The sequence below is a fragment of the Benincasa hispida genome, chromosome 6 (assembly GCF_009727055.1).
Source record: "Benincasa hispida cultivar B227 chromosome 6, ASM972705v1, whole genome shotgun sequence".
Classification (NCBI taxonomy): domain Eukaryota; kingdom Viridiplantae; phylum Streptophyta; class Magnoliopsida; order Cucurbitales; family Cucurbitaceae; genus Benincasa; species Benincasa hispida.
Window position 1 is genome coordinate 25,560,778 of NC_052354.1, and position 22,529 is coordinate 25,583,306.

Here is a 22,529-nt window from a genome sequence, read left to right on the forward strand (position 1 = left end):
AGATGTTGATGGGAGTTCATCCAGTAGGTCGATTCCACCTCAAGAGTTAAGGGAACCTCGACGTAGTGGGAGGGTTGCGAACCCACCCATTCGCTATCTGGGTTTCACGGAAATCCTTGCTATGGTTTCAAATGGACACGTTGAGGATCCGTTGTCTTATAAGAAGGCAATGGAGGATTTTGACCGGGATGAATGGTTCCAGGCCATGGATCTCGAGATGGAGTCAATGTACTTCAACTTAGTATGGGATCTTATAGATCCGCCTGATGAAGTTCGCCCTATAGGTTGTAAATGGATCTGCAAGTGCAAACAGGGTGCTGATGGGAAGGTACAGACCTTCAAGGCTCGACTTATGGCAAAGGGTTATACCCAGGTAGAGAGAGTCGACTATGAGGAGACTTTCTCGCTTGTTGCCATGTTAAAGTCGATTCGCATCCTTTTGTCCATTGCAGCTTATTATAATTATGAGATCTGGCAAATGGACGCCAAGACGGCATTTCTGAATGGCAATCTTGAGGAGACCATTTATATGGTGCTGTGATAACGGGTAGAAATGCACGTTATCATCGTGCTAAGTTCTTAAACAATGTTGGATTGCGTTGATGAAATATGTTAACTTGCGTGTATTACGCATCAATTTTATAATATTGCAGTCGCATGCGTTCAGCGCATTAAAACAATTGATTTTTGTATTTTTGTGCAGAATATGCGTTAACGCAATGCAAGAATTACGATAAGAGGAAATCTTTGGATGAACGCAACTTCATTGCAAGGCTTTGCATTGATTGTGTTCGCAAACATTTGCCTGAGAAGGATTAATGCAACCTGGTCAGCACAACATGGTGGGCGCATCCAGGTGAAAGGCTAATTAAGTGCGATGGGACAGAAAGCTGATGATAGTCGAATCTGAATTAAGTTGTAGCCGATAAAGGTCACAAAGTACATTCAGTTTTTTCGATGACAAATATTCGACGCATTAGTCAGGAATTAAAGCCGTTCCATCTGAACAATCATAAGAGAAAAGTCGCCATTCACCTTGGATGTTCTATAAATACTAGAAGCATTATTCAAAACAGGGGTTAAGCAGTTAGGGATTTCATACTTCAGTTCGCACGTCTTTGTTCATAGTTTTCTTTCATTTTAAAGCGGACGCGAGGGAGGAGGTTGTTGCCGACAGATCATTCCAGTAAGCTTAGGAAAGCATTGGAAGCTTCCAGGATAGAGAGAGGGCTGATACCTGCGGAAACAGGAACATCTTTAGAACCGAATAGAGATTTCAATGTAAAAGCCTCGGTCAGAAAGGAATTTCTACCAAGCTCCCTATCTCTAACTTCCGTTGTTATTTTGCACTCAAACTCATTCATAAAAATGGAATTTTCTAATCTATATATTTTCACTCTCTGTTATTCATGCATGAGTAGCTAAATCAGTTGAATGGGTTAAGAAGCATTTAACTAGCACAACTAGGGAATCTTCATGCTATACGATTGTCTTGTATTATGTATGCTTCATTCATCCATTAGAGATACTCGAGAGGGTAGTCTAAGAACAGGATCTAGGCTTGGGAAGGTTAGGTCAGAATCTAGACTTGGGAGAGTTAGATTAGAACTCGTAAAACAAGAGATAGGCGCTTAGGAATGAACACTATTTGTTATCAATGCATCGCATGCATCTTAGAGATAGGATATGATTGTATGTGGTCACCTTGCTTTCATGCATTTTGCATCATTGCATAGGACAAGAGTAGAGACTTAGGGATAAGCTCTATAGACACTTTTGCATTCAACATATGCGTCCTAGATTTAGGAGCATCGAATTTCCATTCGAAAATGACTTGTTGTGCATGGTTGGAGCATGATCTCATAGTATGACGCATTCCCAAGTAACGCTAGCTAAAGACCTTCTCAACCCGTTCATCGCATACTCATTGCATCTCTCGCACAACTGACTTTTCTCAAATCCATCGCATTTGTTATTTTCTTATCAACGCAAACAACAAACCTAACATTTTATTTATTTATCCAGTTACTGCAAAGTTCTTCATAAAAATTACCAATGCAATCTATTTTCACAAGTCCCTATGTTCGACCCTGGACTCACCAGGAAACTTAGAGGAATTTACACTTGGATTCCGCTAGGGAAACTTGAGTGCACAATGCAATTTCATCAACGTATAGCATCCATATTTCCACTTCATAAAATCAAGCTTCAAGTTTTTAGCGTCGTTGCCAGGGACTTCGACAAAATAGAGTGCTAACGGTAATGTTTTTTATTTCTTTGCAGACTCTCAATCTCTGGTGAATTACAACCAAGAGATTGAGAGAATGTTTAGAAGAAGACTTAGAGACCTCCAACAGCAACCACAATCAGATAAAGAAGAGATGGCGGAGTAGCCTAACAGAGCAGCAAATGATAATAATGTCATGGCGAATCCAATTCTGTTGACAAACGATCACAATAGGCCCATTAGGGACTATGTATCGCCAAACCTCTATGATTTATCTCCGGGAATCATGAGGCCTGCCCTCGACGGAAGCTGATTCAAAATGAAGCTAGTGATGCTGCAGATGATCCAGACTGCAGGTCAATTTGGAGGAAGGCGTGGCGAGGACCCGCACGCGCACCTTCGAAGATTTATTGAAATATGCAATACTTTTGTGTTCTCGAGCATCTCTGCCGAAGAAGTTCGCCTAACGTTGTTTCCGTTTTCTCTCTGTGATCAAGCGAGGAAATAGGCATATTCTCGCGAGCCAGGAGAGATCACTTCTTGGGAACAGGTGGTGGAAAAGTTTATGAAGAAGTATTTCCCACCAACCGAGAATGTCAGGAGAAGAAAATTAATAACAAATTTTGAACAAGACGATGACGAATCGGTCAGCAATGATTGGGCGAGGTTTAAGTGGCTGGTAAGAGACTGTCCACATAATGGCCTACCAGACTGCCTGCAGATGGAGATCTTCTATCAAGGACTGAATCCCTTTTCACAGACCGCTGCCAATGCGGCAGCCATTGGTGGTCTGCTCGACAAAAGATATGAGGAGGCAAAAAGTATACTTGATCGCATTTCTAAAAATCACGAAGATTGGCGGGAGAGTGATTAGAGATTAAGAATTAAAGATAATGATGCAAAAAATGGGGCCATTGCCTCCCTACAAAATGAAATGACTGTGATGATGAGTTTGATACAATGCATCACGATTTATAACATGAGAGCGAAGAAAGGGTAGGTCAGCGCAATTGCTCAAACCACCGCAAGTTGTGTCATTTGCGGAGATGCTCACTCGATGGAAGAATTCCCAACAAACCCGCAGTCAGTGTGCTTCATGAGAAATAATCCCTATTCTGATACATATAACCCCGGGTGGCAAAACCACCCAAATTTTGTGTGGAAAAATCAATAGCAAAGCTTCCAACCTGTGGCGCAAAAAGGAGGGCCACCCAGATTTTCCCCCTAAAACAATGGTCCAATGCATATTCAAGCTAGCGGCTCACAATCATCGCAATATTCGTCCTTAATGAGCTTACTGAAGCAGTACAACGAGAAAAATGAATCAGTGCTTCAGAATCAAGCTACATCCATTAGAAATCTCGAAAATCAAATGGGGCAAATTGAAGGCGAGTTGAAAAATCGATCGCAAAGAGCGTTGTCGAGCTCAACTGAGCTCCCTCGCAATGCTGGGGGTACCGAAAAGGAACAATGCTTAGCAATCTCCTTGCTAAGTGACAACATGACTGCGGAATTAGGGGAGAAGCCCATTGCAATAAACTTAAATGCGGTGACAATTGAAGACCCGTTGACCTATAGATTGAAAAAGCCCGAGAAGATGGACCCTGAAGTTGCGTCCACCCTTAAGCCTCTAGATTTTGAGACAGAAGAAATCCAACTACCAAGCAACTCCGCAAAGATCGAAAGAGGAACAAAATGAGGAAGAAAAGATCACAATAGTGGCCGAAACACAAAATGTTGTGATCCCACCGAAAATGGGCGACCCAGAAATCTTTACGATACCATGCTCCATCGGAGGGGTCTACAATGGCCAAGCGATATGCGATCTTGGGGCAAGCATAAACATAAAGCCATTATCAATCTTCCAACGATTGAGTATTGGCGCACTCATGCCCATAAAAGAAACTCTCCTGCTCACAGACAGATCTCGAATACATCCTGAAGAGGAGCTGAAAAATGCCACAATCTCAATTGATGAATTCATTTTGCCCGCAGACTTCCTCATTTTAAATTATAAAGTGGATGAAGATACACCCATCATATTGGGACGACCATTCATTTCGATCGGTTGCGCTTAAATTGATGTGCGAAAGGGGCAGATTGTAATGAATATTCATAGGGAAAGACTTCGGATTAAGGCAGTAAAGATCCCAGAGGACAAAGAAAAGAGGAAAAAGCCACCGTGGACGTAAACAACCCAGCTTAGAATAAGCGGACCCTGAGTTATTATATGATTCAACCTCATCAGGGAAGCAACTCTTTTGAACATCCTTTTTCCTGCATAATTATTTCATGAACTTTTATCATACCCGTTACTATCTAGCATCACAATTACCTTGTTGTCATTAATTATCTATCTACACTTCTATTTTAAAAGAAAAAAACAAACTTGTTGTTTTGTTTGAAATCATTTGACCCTCTCTTTGTTTGTTTACAATGATTAAGGCACAAGATTGCGGAGATGTTACATGAAGAAGAAAATTATCTCACTCCATCATCGCAATCCAAAGAAGAGAGATCGCCACAAGGATGGATGCGTCAATACAAAATGCGGGTGACAACATAAATTTGGGGGTGTATTCTTCCCTATCTTTATTTCAAATTTTGCACTATCACATTGCATTTTAGTTTTCAAAGTTTTATCACTACATCCTCTTTAATCACCGCAATAAATTGACATAGATAAATTTAGTAAGTTACCGCATGTGTCTCTTTGCCAAGTATGATTTCAATGATGAAAACTATACTTCTATTTCTTTCATATATGCTAGAGTCAACTTAATTTTAAGATAGTCACCTCATAAAATATTTCTAGAAGTTGGGGGTTTGTTAGCTTTCTTTTAAACTCTCTTTACAACGCATTCTATGACCATCGCATGACTTATTTTAATCTCTTGGCAATGAGGACATTGCCGCATTTTAAATTTGGGGGTGAGGTATTTATTTCCGACCTTGCTATTTTGAAATTTTTTTTTAACTCTACTGTCAACGCAATGGGAAACCCATGTTGATAAGAGTTGAGTTGTGAAAGGCACTTACCCGTAGTTGGATGTCCGCATGACACACGTAGGGGCAAGCTAAAACGAAAGTAAGTCACCAGGATCAACGCATAAATAAATGACCGCAACTCCACTGCCAAGTAGGCATGAGTTTAGTCTGAGGAAGAGCGCATTACCCGTAGTTGGATGTCCACATGATACACGTGGGGGCAAGCCAAAATGAAGGCAAGGCACTTGGATCAGTGCAAGGTCAGAAAAAAAAATAATGTCGAGTAATATGCAAGGATAAAATCATTTGACACCCGGTGAAATAAAATTTTTATTTTTGAAATAAATCATGCGATGTTCCAGAATTTAATAAAGTCCTTTTGAAAGCTAAGCTTACAGTCCCTAGGTCTTAGAAATATTTTAAGAAGAGACTTGAATAAGACTTAAGGAGATTTTGGTACATAGGATTTGAACGAAGTATCCTTGAGAAATCTAGGAAAAGAACATTGTGGTTGACCTGCTAAAGGAATCTTTAGCTTATGATTGAGGATAAACATTGTTTAAATTTGGGTGTGTGATAACTGGCAGAAATGCACGTTATCATAGTGCTAAGTTCTTAAACAATGTTGAATTGCGTTGATAAAATATGTTAACTTACATACATTAAGCATTAATTTTATAATATTACGGTCGCATGCGTTTAGCGCATTAGAATAGTTGATTTTTGTATTTTTGTGCAGAATATGCATTAACGCAATGCAAGAATTGCGATAAGAGGAAATCTTTGGACGAGCGCAATTTCATTGCAAGGCTTTGCGTTGATTGTGTTCGCAAAAATTCACCCGAGAAGGATCAATGCAACTTGGTTAGCGCAACATGGTGGGCACATTTGGGTGGAAGGCTAATTAAGTGCGATGGAACAGAAAGCTGATGACAGTTGAATCTGAATTAAGTTGACAGCCGATAATGGTCACAAAGTACATTCAGCTTTTTTAGTGACAAATATTCGGCACGTCAGTCAAGAATTAAAGTCATCCCATCTGAACAATCATGAGAGAGATGCCACCGTTCACATTGGATGTTTTATAAATACCGGAAGCATTCTTCAAAAAAGGGGTTAAGCAGTTAAGGATTTCATACTTCAGTTCACACGTCTTTGTTCATAGTTTTCTTTCATTTTAAGACGGATGGGATGGAGGAGGTTGTTGCCGGCAGATCATTCTAGTAAGCTTGGGAAAGCGCTGGAAGCTTCTAGGATAGAGAGAGGGCCGACGCCTGTAGAAGCGGGAATATCTTTAGAACCGAATAGAGATTTCAGTGTAAAAGCCTTGGTCAGCAAGGAATTGCTACCAGGTTCCCTACCTCTAACTTCCGTTATTATTTTGTACTCAAACTCATTTATAAAAATGGAATTTCCTTCTCTATATCTGTTCACTCTCTGTTATTCACGCATGAGTAGCTAAATCAGTTGAATTGGTTGAGAAGGATTTAGTTAGCACAACTAGGAAATCTTCATGCTATGCAATTGTCTTGTATTATGTATGCTTCATTCATCCATTAGGGATACTCGAGAGGGTAGTCTAAGGACAGGATCTAGGCTTGGGAAGGTCAGGTCAGAATCTAGACTTGGGAGAGTCAGATTAGAACTCATAAAATAAGAGATAGGCATTTAGAATGAGCACTATTTGTTATCAACGCATCGCATGCATCTTAGAGATAGGATATGATTATATGTGGTCATCTTTCTTTCATGCATTTTGCATCATCGTGTAGGAAAAGAGTAGAGACTTAGGGATAAGCTCTATGGACACTTTTGCATTCAACACATGCGTCTTAGATTTAGGAGCATCGTATTTCCATTGGAAAATGACTTGCTGTGCATGGTTGCAGCATGATCGTGTAGTTTGACACATTCTCAAGTAACGCTAGCTAAAGAACTTTTCAACCCATTCATCGCATACTCATTGCATCTCTCACACAACTGACTTTTCTCAAATCCGCCGCATTTGTTATTTTCTTATCAACGCAAACAACAAACCCAACATTTTATTTATTTATCCGATTACCGCAAAGTTCTTCATAAAAATTACCAATGCAATATGTTTTCATAAGTCCCTGTGTTCGACTCTGGACTTACCAGGAAACTCAGAGGAATTTACACTTGGATTACGATGGGGAAACTTGAGTGCACATCGCAATTTCATCAATGCACAACATCCACATTTCCACTTCATAAAATCAAGCATCAAGTTTTTGTGCAGCCCGAGGGATTCATAGCCCAGGTCAAGAGCAAAAGGTTTGCAAACTAAATCGGTCCATTTATGGACTAAAATAGATGTCTTGATCTTCGAACATACGGTTGATACTGCGATCAAGTCGTATGGCTTTGACCAAAACGTTGATGAACCTTGTGTCTACAAGAAGATCATCAACGCCTCAGTAGTCTTCTTAGTGTTGTATGTAGATGATATCCTACTCATTGGGAATGATGTAGGTCTATTGACTGCAATTAAGAACTGGCTAACGACCCAATTCAAAATGAAATATTTGGGAGAGGCTCAGTTTGTTCTAGGTATACAGATCTTTCGGGATCGTAAGAACAAAGTGCTAGCATTGTCTCAGGCATCGTATATTGACAAGATGTTGCTCAAGTATTCGATGCAGGACTTCAAGAGGGCCTATTGCCGTTCAGGCATGGAGTCACTTTGTCTAAGGAAATATGTCCTAAGACGCCTCAAAAGGTTGAAGAGATGAGACGGGTCCCATATGCATCTGCCGTTGGCAGTTTGATATACACGATGCTCTGTACTCATTCAGACATCTGCTATGATGTGGGCATAGTCAGTAGATATCAGTTTAACCCAGGCTAGGGTCACTAGACCGCAGTGAAAAATATCCTCCAGTATCTTCGGAGAACGAGGGACTACATGCTCGTGTATGGTTTGAGGGGTTTGATCTTATAGAATACACGGATTTTGACTTTCAGACTGATAAGGAATTTCACAAGTCCACATCAGTGTCAGTCTTTACTCTTAATAGAGGAGCTGTAGTGTGGCAAAGCACTAAGCAGGGGTGCATCGCCAACTCCACTATGGAGGTGGAGTATGTAGCGGCTTGCGAAGCTGCTAAGGAGGCTATCTGGCTCAAAAAGTTCTTGATAGACCTGGAAGTTGTTCCAGATATGTCAAGGCCCATTACCCTTTATTGTAATAATAGTGGGGCAGTGGCGAACTCTAAGGACCCCAAGAGTCACTGGCGTGAACAACACATAGAGCGGAAGTATCATCTGATCCATAAGATAGTGCATCGAGGGGTCGTGATCGTCACGCAAATCGCTTCGGAGCACAATGTTGCTGACCCGTTTTCGAAGGCTCTCACAGCTACAGTGTTTGAGGGTCACCTACGGAGCATGGGTCTACAGGATTGTCCACTACTGAATTAAGGCAAGTGGGATATTTTATTGTACTAGGCTTTTATGCCCTAGTTTATTGTTTTATACTAAGTTTTATTTTACTAAGTTTTATGCCTTAAAGTCTTATGTCTGTAGTTTGTAAACAGTATATACGAACACCTGTGATTGTTAAATATTATGATATTTACTTCACATCTTGTTGTCTTGCTCGGTTATTTATTTTATTTGCTTTACCACAAACCAATAAACATAAACTTCCTAGTTATCTGTATGTGACTCAAGCATGTATGTGGTGACATACAAGTGGATCATGTCTTGAGTGATAACCAAAATGGTTTGTAGTAAATGGATAAAGGAGGGAAACTTTATCCTGGTAATGCTACGGACGCGGCCCGCTTTGTGGAATGGTCACAAGTGTTGTGACTTGTGATAGATGGTCTGATCCTGATCATTCGTGTTGGGGACATGCGAGCGGGGGTGTCCTATACAAAGAGTTTGTATAAGACTCGACCACGAAGTGTTAATGTCTCGTTATATAACACCGTTCATGACAGAGACTTCACTTCACTAATTATATGAGATACATTATTTTGAAGGAAATTAGATATAAGTATGATTTATATCAAAGTAGAGGAGAAAATACTATAGTAATGTGATCTCAAACTATAGGATATAAATATAATATGATTATATTTATTAATTAATTAGTTGATTATTATATGATAATTAATTAATTTTTCACACGTTTCGACGTGGGTAGTGGGCATCGTCGGTTATGGTAACTGATGGGTTAAAAATGAAAAGAGTTTTTCATTTTGGATCGTGCATTCAGTATTTTTCCTTCGACCACCCAAAAGAAATCGTAAAATGATTGCCCGAGAGCCTATACGATAGTTGCTTCTCCGTCTAAACGATCGTCTACCTCACGATTTATCTAAATGATCGTATACATATTTCTAAATGATCATTCAGCTTTTCATACACGATCGTGTAGCTCTTCTATACGATAAGCAGTTCTGCTATATGATAGCACTATTTTCTCTCCCATTTGCTTATCACCTACACGACTCGTTTGTCCTCTGTCTTCTATCAAATTCACCAAAGCGCACCTTTTGGGTTTTCACTCTGAGAATACCTGGGTTCATTAGTGGTGGTGTCGTCCCTGCTGCAGTGTTCATGTTCGTGTTGATCATGCTGTTGCAGTTGACGTTCCCACCGAGTAGAGGTAGATCTGTTGAAGGTATCCGCTGCGTTGGGGTTCGGAATTCGAAGATAGTCTTCAACTGTATGGAACCCTTTCCTTGTTAATTATATTGTTCTGAGCATGCCGATAATTAGATTTATGTGCATAACTATATGTGTTGAATGTATATCTTTTATATTTCGGTCACGGTGAGATCGGAGCGATCTAAGACCGAATATGGAACTCTAGGTATGAGATCCTTCAACGGTGTGAATATACAAGGAGAAACGTGAGTGGAATCATAGACATATCTGAAACGCTTCCACCTCCACTGAGTATTTTTTAACTTAGGGTTTAGTTTACTTAGAAAAAACACGGCTAAGTATTTTAACTACATGACTTTTAGGTTTTCCCAAGAGTAACTGTTACCTTGGATAGTTGAACAACTTTTAATCATCATCCATTAAACTCTTTAACGGAGTATTTGACCAAAACGTCGTATGCTTGTTGAAAATCTATCTAATTCACCTTTCCAGGTAGGTTCCCAGGTAGGGGTTTTATGTTTCCATCAACTTAAGAACCCCAGCCTAGCCAGAACCCGCCTTAGACAAAAGGTCCCTTATAGATAGGTTTACAACAAATTTAATCTTTTATTCCAACCAATTTAATCCTATTAAACCGATTTTAAAAGATTAATCTAGGTTACTAAACTCTTTAGAACCACTTGAACTTAGGTCTATCTTAATCCAATTTTAAAACCCTTTTAAAAACCTTGAGTTCACCCTAAGTTCGCATGCAACTCTGAATTATTGATTTAGGTCTAATTTCCTTTATAACACTTATTGACGGAAACAATCACCGCAATGCGAAGCTAACACATGCAAGACATTCATAACGCTTATAAACGGCCTAAGTGTCATGCTCAATGCATTATCTATTCATTGCTACTTTTTTTATATAACACTTATATAAAATAGCAATGAAACAAGCAAAACATGCTTTCATTCACCCTTAGACTATAACAATTATAATAAAAAGATGATGCATGATACTGTTCATTGCATGCAAAATATAACTCTTATATTTCAAGATGCATGTGCATGCCTTCAAGTAATTTCTTCATGAAAGATTATAACATTTATAATACATGATGCATGAATAATTGCACAACCTAAGGTGGGTTTTAAACTATATGACAAACACTTTGACATATAAGAACCATACATCACATGTATAAGCAATAAAAGATGATGAACCGGGTGAAATTACCTTAGAAACACAAAAGAGAAGCTAACTATTACAAACAAGGAGTCTCCGGTTTAAACAGGCGAACCGGGTCTTGAACCACTCGGCAAAGCATCGCTTCTCCAACCATCCATCATGTACTAAGCACCCTACGATCTTTTACACGATAAAACAAACTCTTTACTCTATCGCTTACTAGTGCTCCAGAGTTAAACGATCATTTAGCATTTACTATACGATCGTCTAGAAAAATCCAAATGATCGTTTAGTTATTACTACATGATTGTGTACTTTTACTAAGTGATGAAGCCTACAGTACATGATCGCTTAGCCCGCTCCGCACAGTGCCCGCCTTCTACGATCGTCTAAGTGACTACGATGCTGCGAAGCACCATCGCCTAAGAGATCACTTAGCTAGCGTCTCCATATTGCATACACACGATCGCATAGGTAGTAACTAAGTGATGAAGTTTGCTAACTATGCGATCATCTAGCGCACGCCATCTACTGAACGACGAGCATCGTATATTCCCACTACGATTGCCTACCTTTAGTGCCTACGCAATCGTGCAACCAACGCCATGCGATATGGTAAACGATTTCCCCCATCGCTTAGTATTAGCTAAATGATCGATTAGAAAATACTACACGATCGTCTAGAACAAAAAATCTAAACGATCGCTTAGTTAAATACCTCGATGGTTTACCTGAGGCTACACGTTCCGATCAATGCTTGATATTCTTCTTCATTGAGAACTGCATCGCCATGCGCCAAAGCTTCATCACGAATGACTCGACGAACTCAAACTTTTTTTGTTAAAGCTTTCGACTTCAAATATAAAAGGTTATGCAAATCATATAGAAATTACAACATGAATAAAAAATGTACAGAGGGAAAAACTGTACGAAGATATGAGAATGCATCTCCACGCTCCGTTGCACGACTTTGATCGAACAATAGCATCCACGAGCGCTCGATCTACACAACTACAGCACAACACGAACACCGCACAAACATTTAGCACAAGTCCTCAACGATCTCCTTAGTCACGAACTCCTCTGCAACACGAACGGCCTCTACAGCACCACGGACAGCCTTCAGAAAACCTCGACGATGTCGAGTTGAGTCTGACACTACCAACAAGGCGAGCTTGGTATTCTCGGTGTGAGAACCCAGAGGGTGGGCTCTGTTCGGACTTGGTGTGAGACAGACGAACGGAGGAAATAACGATCGCGTACAGATTGGGCAAGTAGGAGAAGGCGGAGACCTATCGTATAGGTCGATGCTCAATCGTTTAGATAAAGTTATGCGATCGTCTAGTCTATCGTTTAGCTCGGTCTATCGCCTACAGACACTACATGATCGTTTACCTTGGGCCAACTATCGTTTAGTAAATACTGCATGATCGTTTAGCTCGTACCTACACGATCGTTTAGCTCGTACCTACACGATCGTTTAGCTCGCCCAACCGTCGTTTAGTAAATTTGAATTTACTTGACGACTTACATGAGTTTCTTTTCGCGGAGAGAAAACTCAAAATCTTTTTCAATCGTTTTTAAAAAACTTCTTTTCAAAATAGGAAACCAATTTCCTTTTAAACTCATGGTTACCATGATCAAATAACCACCCACTACTTTGGTTATTTAAAAGAAAAAGTATTAATTATCCAATAATTAATATTATTATAAATATAAATGATAACCAACTTATCATACTATATTTAGAACCTATAGTTTTAATATTTCATCTCATGAAGCATATAAACCATAGTTTTTTTCTATTCCATGGTACTTAATGTAAATCTCATTTACATAAATCCTCCACTAGATGTATCTTATACATCATACCGATTATATCATATATAATAAAAATACCTCTTGTCAATTTGAACATTTCAAATTGACATTAAGAACTGATCCTCAATAGAATCCAAGTTACCAAGGGACCTCATGGACCTGTAGATCCGAAGCTCCAACGGTACATGAATAACTGACTGTTTAGTCATGGGATCCACCATCCGTTAACTGCCAGGTACTCCACTAAAGACCGACAATTGAACTCTCCTTACTACAGATATATTATGTGTCCATCTTAACCAATCAGTAGTGTGACAACTGTTCATAGATCGCTCGTAAGTACAACTGAGCCAATAACCGTTATGCCCCTGTAGTTACATCTGTCTCCTACTATGACCGAGTTTTCTCTTCCAATGAAAAGCTGTGGCCACTATGTTCAAGCCCCGGAATAAGCCCTTAAGGGAGCAATCTCTCTACTTATCCCTGCTTTGGGAAAGGAGTGAATTCCCTCTTGTGGATTGAGTTCCTAGCTCTCAAATCAGACAAATTCCCAAAAAGGTAGGCATGTTGAGTTGGCAATCTGGCCACTCTCACCCATACTAATCAAAGAACCACCCTCAAAGGTAGGAGTTCACAAAACACTCATGATTGAGGTTGTGTCACTTATGGTCGTTTAAGTGAGATGTAAGTCTCTAGTATCAACGACGTTATATACAGAGTCTAGTCATCTCTTGGTCCAGGTCTTCTACAAACTCTTTGTATAGGATACCCCACTCAACGTCTCCACGTGAATGGTCAGGATCTACCATCTATAGTAGTTTACAATAATTGCAAACCTCTACAAAGCGGGCCGTATCTGTAGTGTCACTAGGATCAGGTATCCCACCTTAATCCTTATACTACAGATCGATTTAAGTTATCACTTAAGGCATGATTCACTTGTATATCACATATACATGCTTAAGTTTACATAAGATAACCAAGGAGCTTTGTTTATTGGATATGAGTAAATGCCAGAATTAAATAACACTTATTTTATTCATTGAACAATGTATATCTTTACAAAACAATGAGATTTTGAGAGAATTAGGACACCAATCCCAACATATGGTTCCCTCGAAAAGTGTTTTTGAAACACCTTATGAGCTCTAGAGAGGATGTAAAAAAAATTTATATCACTTCAGAATTTGAGGATGTCAAGCACATGTGTTGGTGCAAAATCCTAAAAAATTGGAACACCGTTCAAAAGTATGCCTATTTGTAGGCTACCTAAAAGAGACAAAAAGTGGTTTCTTTTATGATCCTAAGGAAGATAAAGTGTTTGTATCGATAAATGCAACCTGAGGAAGATTATATAAAGAACCATCAACCTCGCAGTAAGCTAGTAATAGAAGAAATGTCAAGAGAAGCGACAATTGAATCAACAAAAGTTGTTGATCGAGTAGGTCTTTTAACAAGAGTTGTTGATAGAACAGGTCCATCAACAAGAGTTGTCGATGAAATTGATACTTCACATCCTTCTCAAGAGTTGAGAATGCTTCGTCGTAGTGGGAGGGTTTTGCAACAGCCTGACCAAAACATGGGTTTAACTGAAACTCAAGTCATCATACCAGATAATGGTTTAGAGGATTCATTGTCTTTTAATCAAGCAATGAAAGATGTGGACAAAGACTAATGGATTAAAGCCATGGACCTTGAAATGGAATCTATGTATTTCAATTCTGTTTGGGATCTTGTAAATCAAATTGAAGGGGTAAAACCCATCAGTTGTAAATGGATCTACAAGAGAAAACAAGACCAAGCTAGTAAGGTACAGACCTACAAAGCTAGACTAGTGGCAAAAGGGTTTACCCAAAGAAAGGGGTTAGATTTTTAAGAAATCTTCTCTCCAGTTGCCATGATAAAGTCTATTAGAATACACTTGTCCATAGCCATACTTTATGATTATGAAATATGGCAAAATAGATGTCAAGACAACTTTTCTGAATGGCTATCTTGAAGAGAGTATCTATATGTCTCAACCAGAAAGGTTTATATAATAGGGTCAAGAGCAAAAGGTTTGCAAGCTTAATCGATCCATTTATGGATTAAAACAAGCTTCTAGATCCTGGAATATGAGTCTTAGGTTCCTTGGAATTAGCAACTACTCGGCAACATGTAGAGAAATTTCGCCACGTGTATTATCTCTCGAAATCGGGCTCAAAACTTCCCAAAGCCCACAAACAACACATAATTAATTACTACAAATCAATACAACAAAGACTCAAGGCTAATAGAAGTCTATTGAATTGCTTCACATCTAGAGCCTTCGTAAAGATATCAATTATCTGTTGTTAGTTCGAATATGTTCTAAAACAATTTGCTTACTTTCTACAACTTTTCGAACAAAATGATGTTTGATATCAACACGTTTTGTTCTACTGTGCTTAATTGGATTATTTGTAATGTTTATGGCACTCAAGTTGTCACAACACAATGTCATAGCATGTTACGTGACACCATACTCTTTGAACAACTACTACCTACAATAACATATTTAGCTTCAACTGTGGAGAAGGAGATGCAATTTTGCTTTTTGCTGAACCAGGAGAACAAATTGTTTCCTAAAAAGAAACATCCACCAGAGGTTCTTTTTTTATCTTCTGAACTTCCAATCCAATCTGCATCACAGTATCCTACAAGAGAACTGTTAGTGTCGAAGGAATATAAAACGCCATAATCACAGGTACCACTTATGTATTTGATGATTCACTTAGGACCCAACAAGTGAGTGACTTTTGAATTTGCTTGATATTTTGCACACACTCCCGCAATACAAGATATATCAGGTCTACTTACTCTGAGATATAACAAACTCCTTATGATGCTTCGATACAGACTTTCTGTCGGGTTTTATGTCCTAAAAACTTGCAGTTTGTAAAATAATAAACATCTTCTATAATCAATATACTTGTTATTGATTTTATAAATTGTACGAAAGTCTAAATCCAATAAACTAAGACCCATGACTATTGTATGAGTACTTGAACTTTATATGGAGACATAGGAGTGGATCGGGTTCGAGTAACTAGTCAAAATGATCTATGGTACACGAATGAGGTTGGATACCTTATTCTGGTAACACCATTGGATGCGACCTACTCTATAGTTGTTACAAAGAGTTGTAAAGTGCTACATACAATGTGATTCTAATTCGTACCTATTACGACATGAGGAATGGGGGCATCCTATGTAATGAGTTTGCATAAAATCAGGACCAAGAAATAAGTCACTCTTACTTTATAATGTTTTTTACTACTTAAGACTGACTGTTTCACCTAGATGACCTAGGTAACTCGATCTTAATCCTGAGCTAACTATGAACTCCTATTTATTCGAGATTGCCCTTAGATTTGCAAAGTTGAGGGTTAGCTCAATAGCGTCAGCTCAATAAGACTCCCATTTCAGAGGTAATACCGGATAGATAGTTGGGGACATAGGGTGCAAGATGGAGTTCATGCCTACCCGATTTAGGGATCGGAGAAAGGTTGTTCTCTCAAGTACTGAATCCAGGTCTTGAACAAGGGGCCCCACCCTCTCACTGGGCTGGGAGAGTTTGGTTTAGTGATTGGATCACAAACTAGTTGTTCATTAGAGGATCAGTAAAGACTTGAGGAATAAGATATAATCTTGGGTGTAAAACAGATATTTGACCCAGTCGTTATTACGAACAACCTGTCACTACAAGAATTTTGGGTTTTAATGTCGGTTGGAAAAAGTGAAACCGGATGTATAATGTCGATTTTTTTAAAAAAGCGGATATTTAGTGTCGGTTTAAAACTGACATAAAGATCCACTTTTTTTTTTTTTTTTTTTTTTTAAAAAAAAACGAAACCCATTACCCCCCTCCCCTCCCCTCCTCCCCCCCCCCCCCCCCCCCCCCAATTTTTTTTTCATTTCTTTTCTAAACCCTTATTTTCCCAATCAGCCACCTTCTCGCTCCCTGGACCTCGCCCCGTTGATCGCCGTAGCTCGACACCATCTCGCACCTCCTCGCTCTCTGGACCTCACCACACCTTAGATCTAGTCGTGGAAGATTTGCCATTCTTCATGCGTAGCCATAGTAGATCTAGTCGTCTTCTTCTAGGAGATCCACCATCCATTCCGTCGAAGCCCAACCGTTCGTTCTGTTGTTGAAGGTACAAGCCCAACTGTCTATTCATTTGAAGTTGAGCCATCAAAGGAACAAGTCGATCGTTGTAGCTCAGATCCCTTTCGTCATAGCCTAGTCGGTCATTGTGGCTCAGATCCTTGTTCTTCTAATTCATATCTATTTCAATCTTCGATCTTTGGGTTAGATCCGTTCAAAGGTGAAATTTTCTTTGTCCCCACTCCATATTTCAATCTGAGTACTAGCATTCCAAATGTTTAATGCATATTATTATCTGTTTTTTTGTTGCTTAAATTTATATGTTTGAATTTTGAAGGGAACTGATTAATGGTTTTTATTTGTATGTTGTGCGGATGTTTAGGAATGAAACTTGAGGTTTTTTTTTTTTTTTCTGCTGGGTTTCTACTATTGCGGAAAAAAATATTTGACAGAGAAGTTGGGGAATTTTAATGGTTAACAATGTATTTTCACACAAATTACAGGTTATGGACAAGCACTTGAGCATTTTGGCAAAGCAACATATTGAGACATGTTTTGTAAAAATTAATACTGAGAAAAGTCCATTTCTGGCTGAGAAGTTGAAGATCGTTGTTCTTCCAACCCTTGCTCTGATCAAGAATGCAAAAGTAGATGACCATGTGGTATGTCCTTTATGATAATACACCATTGATTACTGAATTATGGTTGTTTTTATTAACATTACCTTTCTCTCATGTGAATCCATCAGGTAGGATTTGATGAGCTTGGTGAAATTGACGAATTCAGCACAGAGGAATTGGAAGATAGATTGGAAAAATGTCAAGTCATCCATGAAGGTGAATCATCCATAAATGCTTCAAAATCTAGTGCACAAACCAGGAGAAGTATACGACAAAGTACGAGATCAGACTTATCAGATTCAGAATAAGTTAACATTTCAGGTGTTGGAGAGCTTACTGGTATGTCGTTCTGTATTAAAATTTGAGAGTATTATCAATATCTGCAAGTTCGATTATGTCTTTACAATCATTCCAGGAATGGCAGAAATGTGGCATTTTTGCTTGTATCAGTGCATTGAAGCACATTTTTACTTCATGATATCTCTAAAGTTCTTGCAGTTGCTGTTTATTAGGAAGATAAAGTTATCATTACCATATTCAAGATTGATTTTGCTCCTAATAATTTGTTTTCAGGTTTGATCTCTCTAGAAAGTGTTAAGTTGAAGAAAAAGAAGAAACATAAGAGAACAGAAAGGCCTAGGTTGGTAATTCTTTTGACATTTTTTTTCAGCACCATTTGTTACATAAGTGTGCCATATTCAGATATTCCAATCCTGTAGACCACAACATATATATCTCCGCCCAAATCCTTCCCCTCTCGCCCAAATCCCCAGCTCTTGTTCATAAAGTCCATCCGCTCTCGCTCTCGCTCCGCTAGCTACTCTCGCTCTCGCTCATACCTCCACTCTCGCTCTCGCACATAAAGTCCCCTCTCGCTCTTGCTCATACATCCACTCTCGTATATTGTGTGGTGTTTAATATTTGGTGAAATTTTTCTAGAACATAAGCGTTAAGTGAGTATCCCTTATGCACATTCCCAATAAACACGGTTAGTTGAATATGAATTCTGATAACATTTTCACTTTCAATCCTTTATCTTAAACATTTTTTGTTTGTGTATTTTTTAGATGTTTGGAAGAGGTGGGGAGGAGTTGGATTTCTTGCAACAGTAAGGGATTCAGGTGAAAATTGTTCCTGGTAAGTGCATTTTCGAATGCTTGCAATTTGTAACAAAAGGGCTATTGTTGATCGAGAGCGCCATGTTGCACCAAAAAAGGAGGTTTGTGTTTCTATTGTTTTGTTCTAAGTAGAAGCTTTCATAAACATTGAGGCATATTATTATTTTTCTGCTTTTATTTGAAGAGCTTATGGCTGTTAACTGTTACCTGTTAATGAAAAACAAGTTTATAATGTTTATAATGTTTAATTGTTTATAATGTTTTTTTTTTTGGGATTGATTAAGGTATTTGGATCAATTGGGGATGACTGCCACATTTAATCATCAGGTTTATTGTAGACAAGCCTTGATTGGTGGAAATTATGCTTTGCTTAATACCACTTCTTTTATCACTTCTTTTATCCCTAATCTTGATTATTTTCTAAATTTTAATGAAAATTTAGAAAAGGTCAAGATTAATATTGTAACTTTTGAATTAACCATACTGACCTCGACCACCATGCCGGCAATGGGATTTCGCCTGACCTGACTCCATCATCCGAGACCATACCATCTTACAACTTCTATCTTCTAGTGTTGGCATTGAGCTGTGTGGTTTTGAAGGAGGACACCATCAACAACATAAGGAGCATGGAGGCATACTTCATAATGGCACTGGTTATGGAGGAGGACACCATCAACAGCATAAAGAGCATGGAGGCATACTTCATCGCTCTGGAAGCTCCAGTTCCAGCTCCGTGCAAAACTTGTCTAAGCTACATGTAGGAGGTGGAGTTGTGTTTTTAGTTCACGACTAAAAAATATCAATAATATGTTTTAATCTCCATCATTGTTCAATTTTTTTATTTGATTAGGTGCGTAGTTCATGTGCATCATCCATCTTTATAAAAAAAATTAATTTCTTTTTTTAAAAAAATTGGTGGACGCATTCAGAACTCCACCTTGCAAGTTCCTTCAAACAACCTTAATGTTTGTATATATTTTCATTGTTTTATTTGGTCTGATTTAAAACAGAAGAATTGATGATTTTATTGTGAAAATGTGTCAGTCGGAAGATGACGGTCATGGAGGGAGGAGGAGGAAGAAGGGGCTGAAGGAGAAAGTAAAGGAAAAGATGCCAGAACATCATCATGAGCCCTAGGCAGTGTCAACCACAACGTCGGGCGGTTATTCATCGACCTAGTACCTGTCTCTTATACACATCTAGATGTGTATAAGAGACAGGAGGAGGAAGAAGGGGCTGAAGGAGAAAGTAAAGGAAAAGATGCCAGAACATCATCATGAGCCCTAGGCAGTGTCAACCACAACGTCGGGCGGTTATTCATCGACCTAGTACGGTGGGCAGCATGGGAAGAAGGGAATAATGGAAAAGATTAAGGAGAAGCTGCTGGGACATCACTGAAGGAATGGACTAAATAATTTGGTGGTTATGGTTGCTTGTGTTCGTGTTATGTAATTTCTGGGTTGTGAGGTATAAAGTATTTTTATTATTACTGTCTTCATCTTTGTGTGTGTACATTTATTTTGTTTATTTGGGGGAAAAAGAAGAACATAGTGATGTGTCAGTTTTATTTACTGCACCCTTGACATCTCATTTTCTTTTGCTTTTAATGACATTATGCTTTAATGTCGATTGCAACCAACAGGCTTTAATCACTAAAGACTTTTAATGTCGGTTGCAACCGACATTAAAGACCTCCAATGTCGGTTGCAACCAACATTGAAGCCCTTTAATGTCAGTTTAAAACCGACATTAAAGGCAACCGACATTAAAGGGCTTTAATAACACTATCTTTAATGTCGGTTGCCAACCGACATTAAAGCCCTTTAATATCAGTTTAAAATCGACATTAAAGCCCAAATTTCTTCTAGTGTGTGAAAGGTCAACTTGCTGATTATGGTTAAATCACGTGGACATAATATATCAATAGTGAGGGGAGTGGAACTATGAGCTTTAATGGAGTAACCCATTAGTTAGCGAATGGAGATTAATTTGGTCTAATGAGTTTAGCCAAATAATCTCGAATCGTTAGAGCCCATGATCTGTAGGTCCACGAGGTCCTTCTACTAGCTCGTAACGGGCTAGCTCTAGAATAACGTTAAGTTAATTTGAAACGTTTAAATTAGAATTAAAGGAATTAGTAGAGATATAATTACGTGTTTAATTTAAAAATTAAATGGAATAGGAGAATTTATATATTTAAATATATAAAGATGGATATGTGTTAAAATTAATTTAATATTTGATATTAAATTAATTAAGTTTTATTTAATAATTAATTTATGAAATTAATTATTTTTATTTTTTAAAAATAAAAATAGATTTTTTAAATCAGAATTTTATTTTATGATAAAATTGAAAAGGAGAGAAAAAAAAAACAAACAAAACACTAAATTGAAAAAAAAAAGATTTTCCATTATCCATCTTTTTAGTTGCTCACACATGAAGCATTTGCTTTGGCTTTGTCTTCTCCAAGCATGAGCTGCAACTCATGCAACTCACTCCTTTGCATGTTGATCTACAATATAGTTAAGAGATTGGAGTGAAAAACAACGATGCAATTTATAGAGATTTTGAGAGAAAATTTGGTTTGAAAAAAGAGTTGTTCAGCTAGTTTTCTGCAGTGAGCATTTCTCCTTCTATCCTTGATTCAAGTTTGTTTTGAGTCCCACAACTCAATCTAGAGCACCAAAAGAATAGTGAGGAAGATCTTAAGATGGTCTACAACAAGATTTGGAGAAGATAGCAGCTTGTGAAAGAGCTTTGAAGAAGTTCTACAAGAGGTATGTCTTGAAACTCACTTGTTTATGCAAAAGCATGCTTTATATTTTGCAAAAATTAGTGAATTTGAGTGCTTAGATGATCCTTGTGCTTATTCTACTATTGATACAATCCTACAGTTTCGTCCATAGAAGTGCCCTTAAATCTTTGTTTAGTTTAGCATAAGTGGGGTAGGATTACCCTTTGCCCTGAAATTTTCCAGACTGAACTTCTTGACAAGAGACTTTGTATATTTTCTTTGGAAAATAAAGATATCATCCTTCAGTTGTTTAATCCAGAACCCTAAGATGTAAATCAGTTCACCAACCGTACTCATCTCAAATTCTGTGTACATTTGTTTCACCAAAAAATCAACCAATTTCTATGATATTCCTCCAAAACACAATATTATCCACTTAAACTTGAGTAATAATAAGGCTTCCTTTCTCTTTCTTGACAATCAAAGTTCTAACTACTCTGCCTCTCATATATCCATGTTTGAGAAGAAATTTAGTTAAGTGACCATACCATGCATGAAGAGCTTGTTTCAACCCATATAGGGCCTTATGAAGTTTATAAACATGGTTTGGACATATAGCCTCAACAAACCCCTTAAGCTATTCAACAAAACCTCTTCATTTAAGTACCCATTGAGAAATGTACTTTTCACATCCATTTGATAGAGTTTGAAGATATACAATATTTAGAAGGAGTCTTTTAACTTCTAGGCGAGTAACTGGAGCAAACGTTTTATCAATGTCTACACCTATTTGGGAGTATCCTTGAGCAACCAATCTAGCTTTTTCCTTGTAACAAAACCACCTGTATCCGTTTTGTACTTGAAAATCCATTTCGTTCCAATAACATTTGCAGACACATGCCAAGGAATGAGAGTCCAAACCATGTTCCTTTAAAATTGGTTCAATTCTTCTTGCATTACATTCACCCAACATTCACCTTTCAAAATTTCATTGACATCCTTTTCTTCAACTAGAGAGGTATAACAGGTATTTTCAATCATCTGGAGATAGTCCACTTTGTCCTAATTTCT

At 38.2% G+C, this 22,529-nt stretch overlaps 1 protein-coding gene across 1 annotated transcript; it reads left to right on the forward strand.

Moving 5' to 3' along the window:
* Positions 1-17,364: 17,364 nt before the first annotated feature.
* LOC120079173 (thioredoxin domain-containing protein 9 homolog) lies at positions 17,365-17,908 on the forward strand. Its single transcript, XM_039033342.1, has 3 exons — positions 17,365-17,376; positions 17,484-17,642; positions 17,729-17,908. Exons 1-3 carry the CDS (start codon positions 17,365-17,367, stop codon positions 17,906-17,908), a joined length of 351 nt encoding a protein of 116 aa, XP_038889270.1.
* Positions 17,909-22,529: the final 4,621 nt, after the last annotated feature.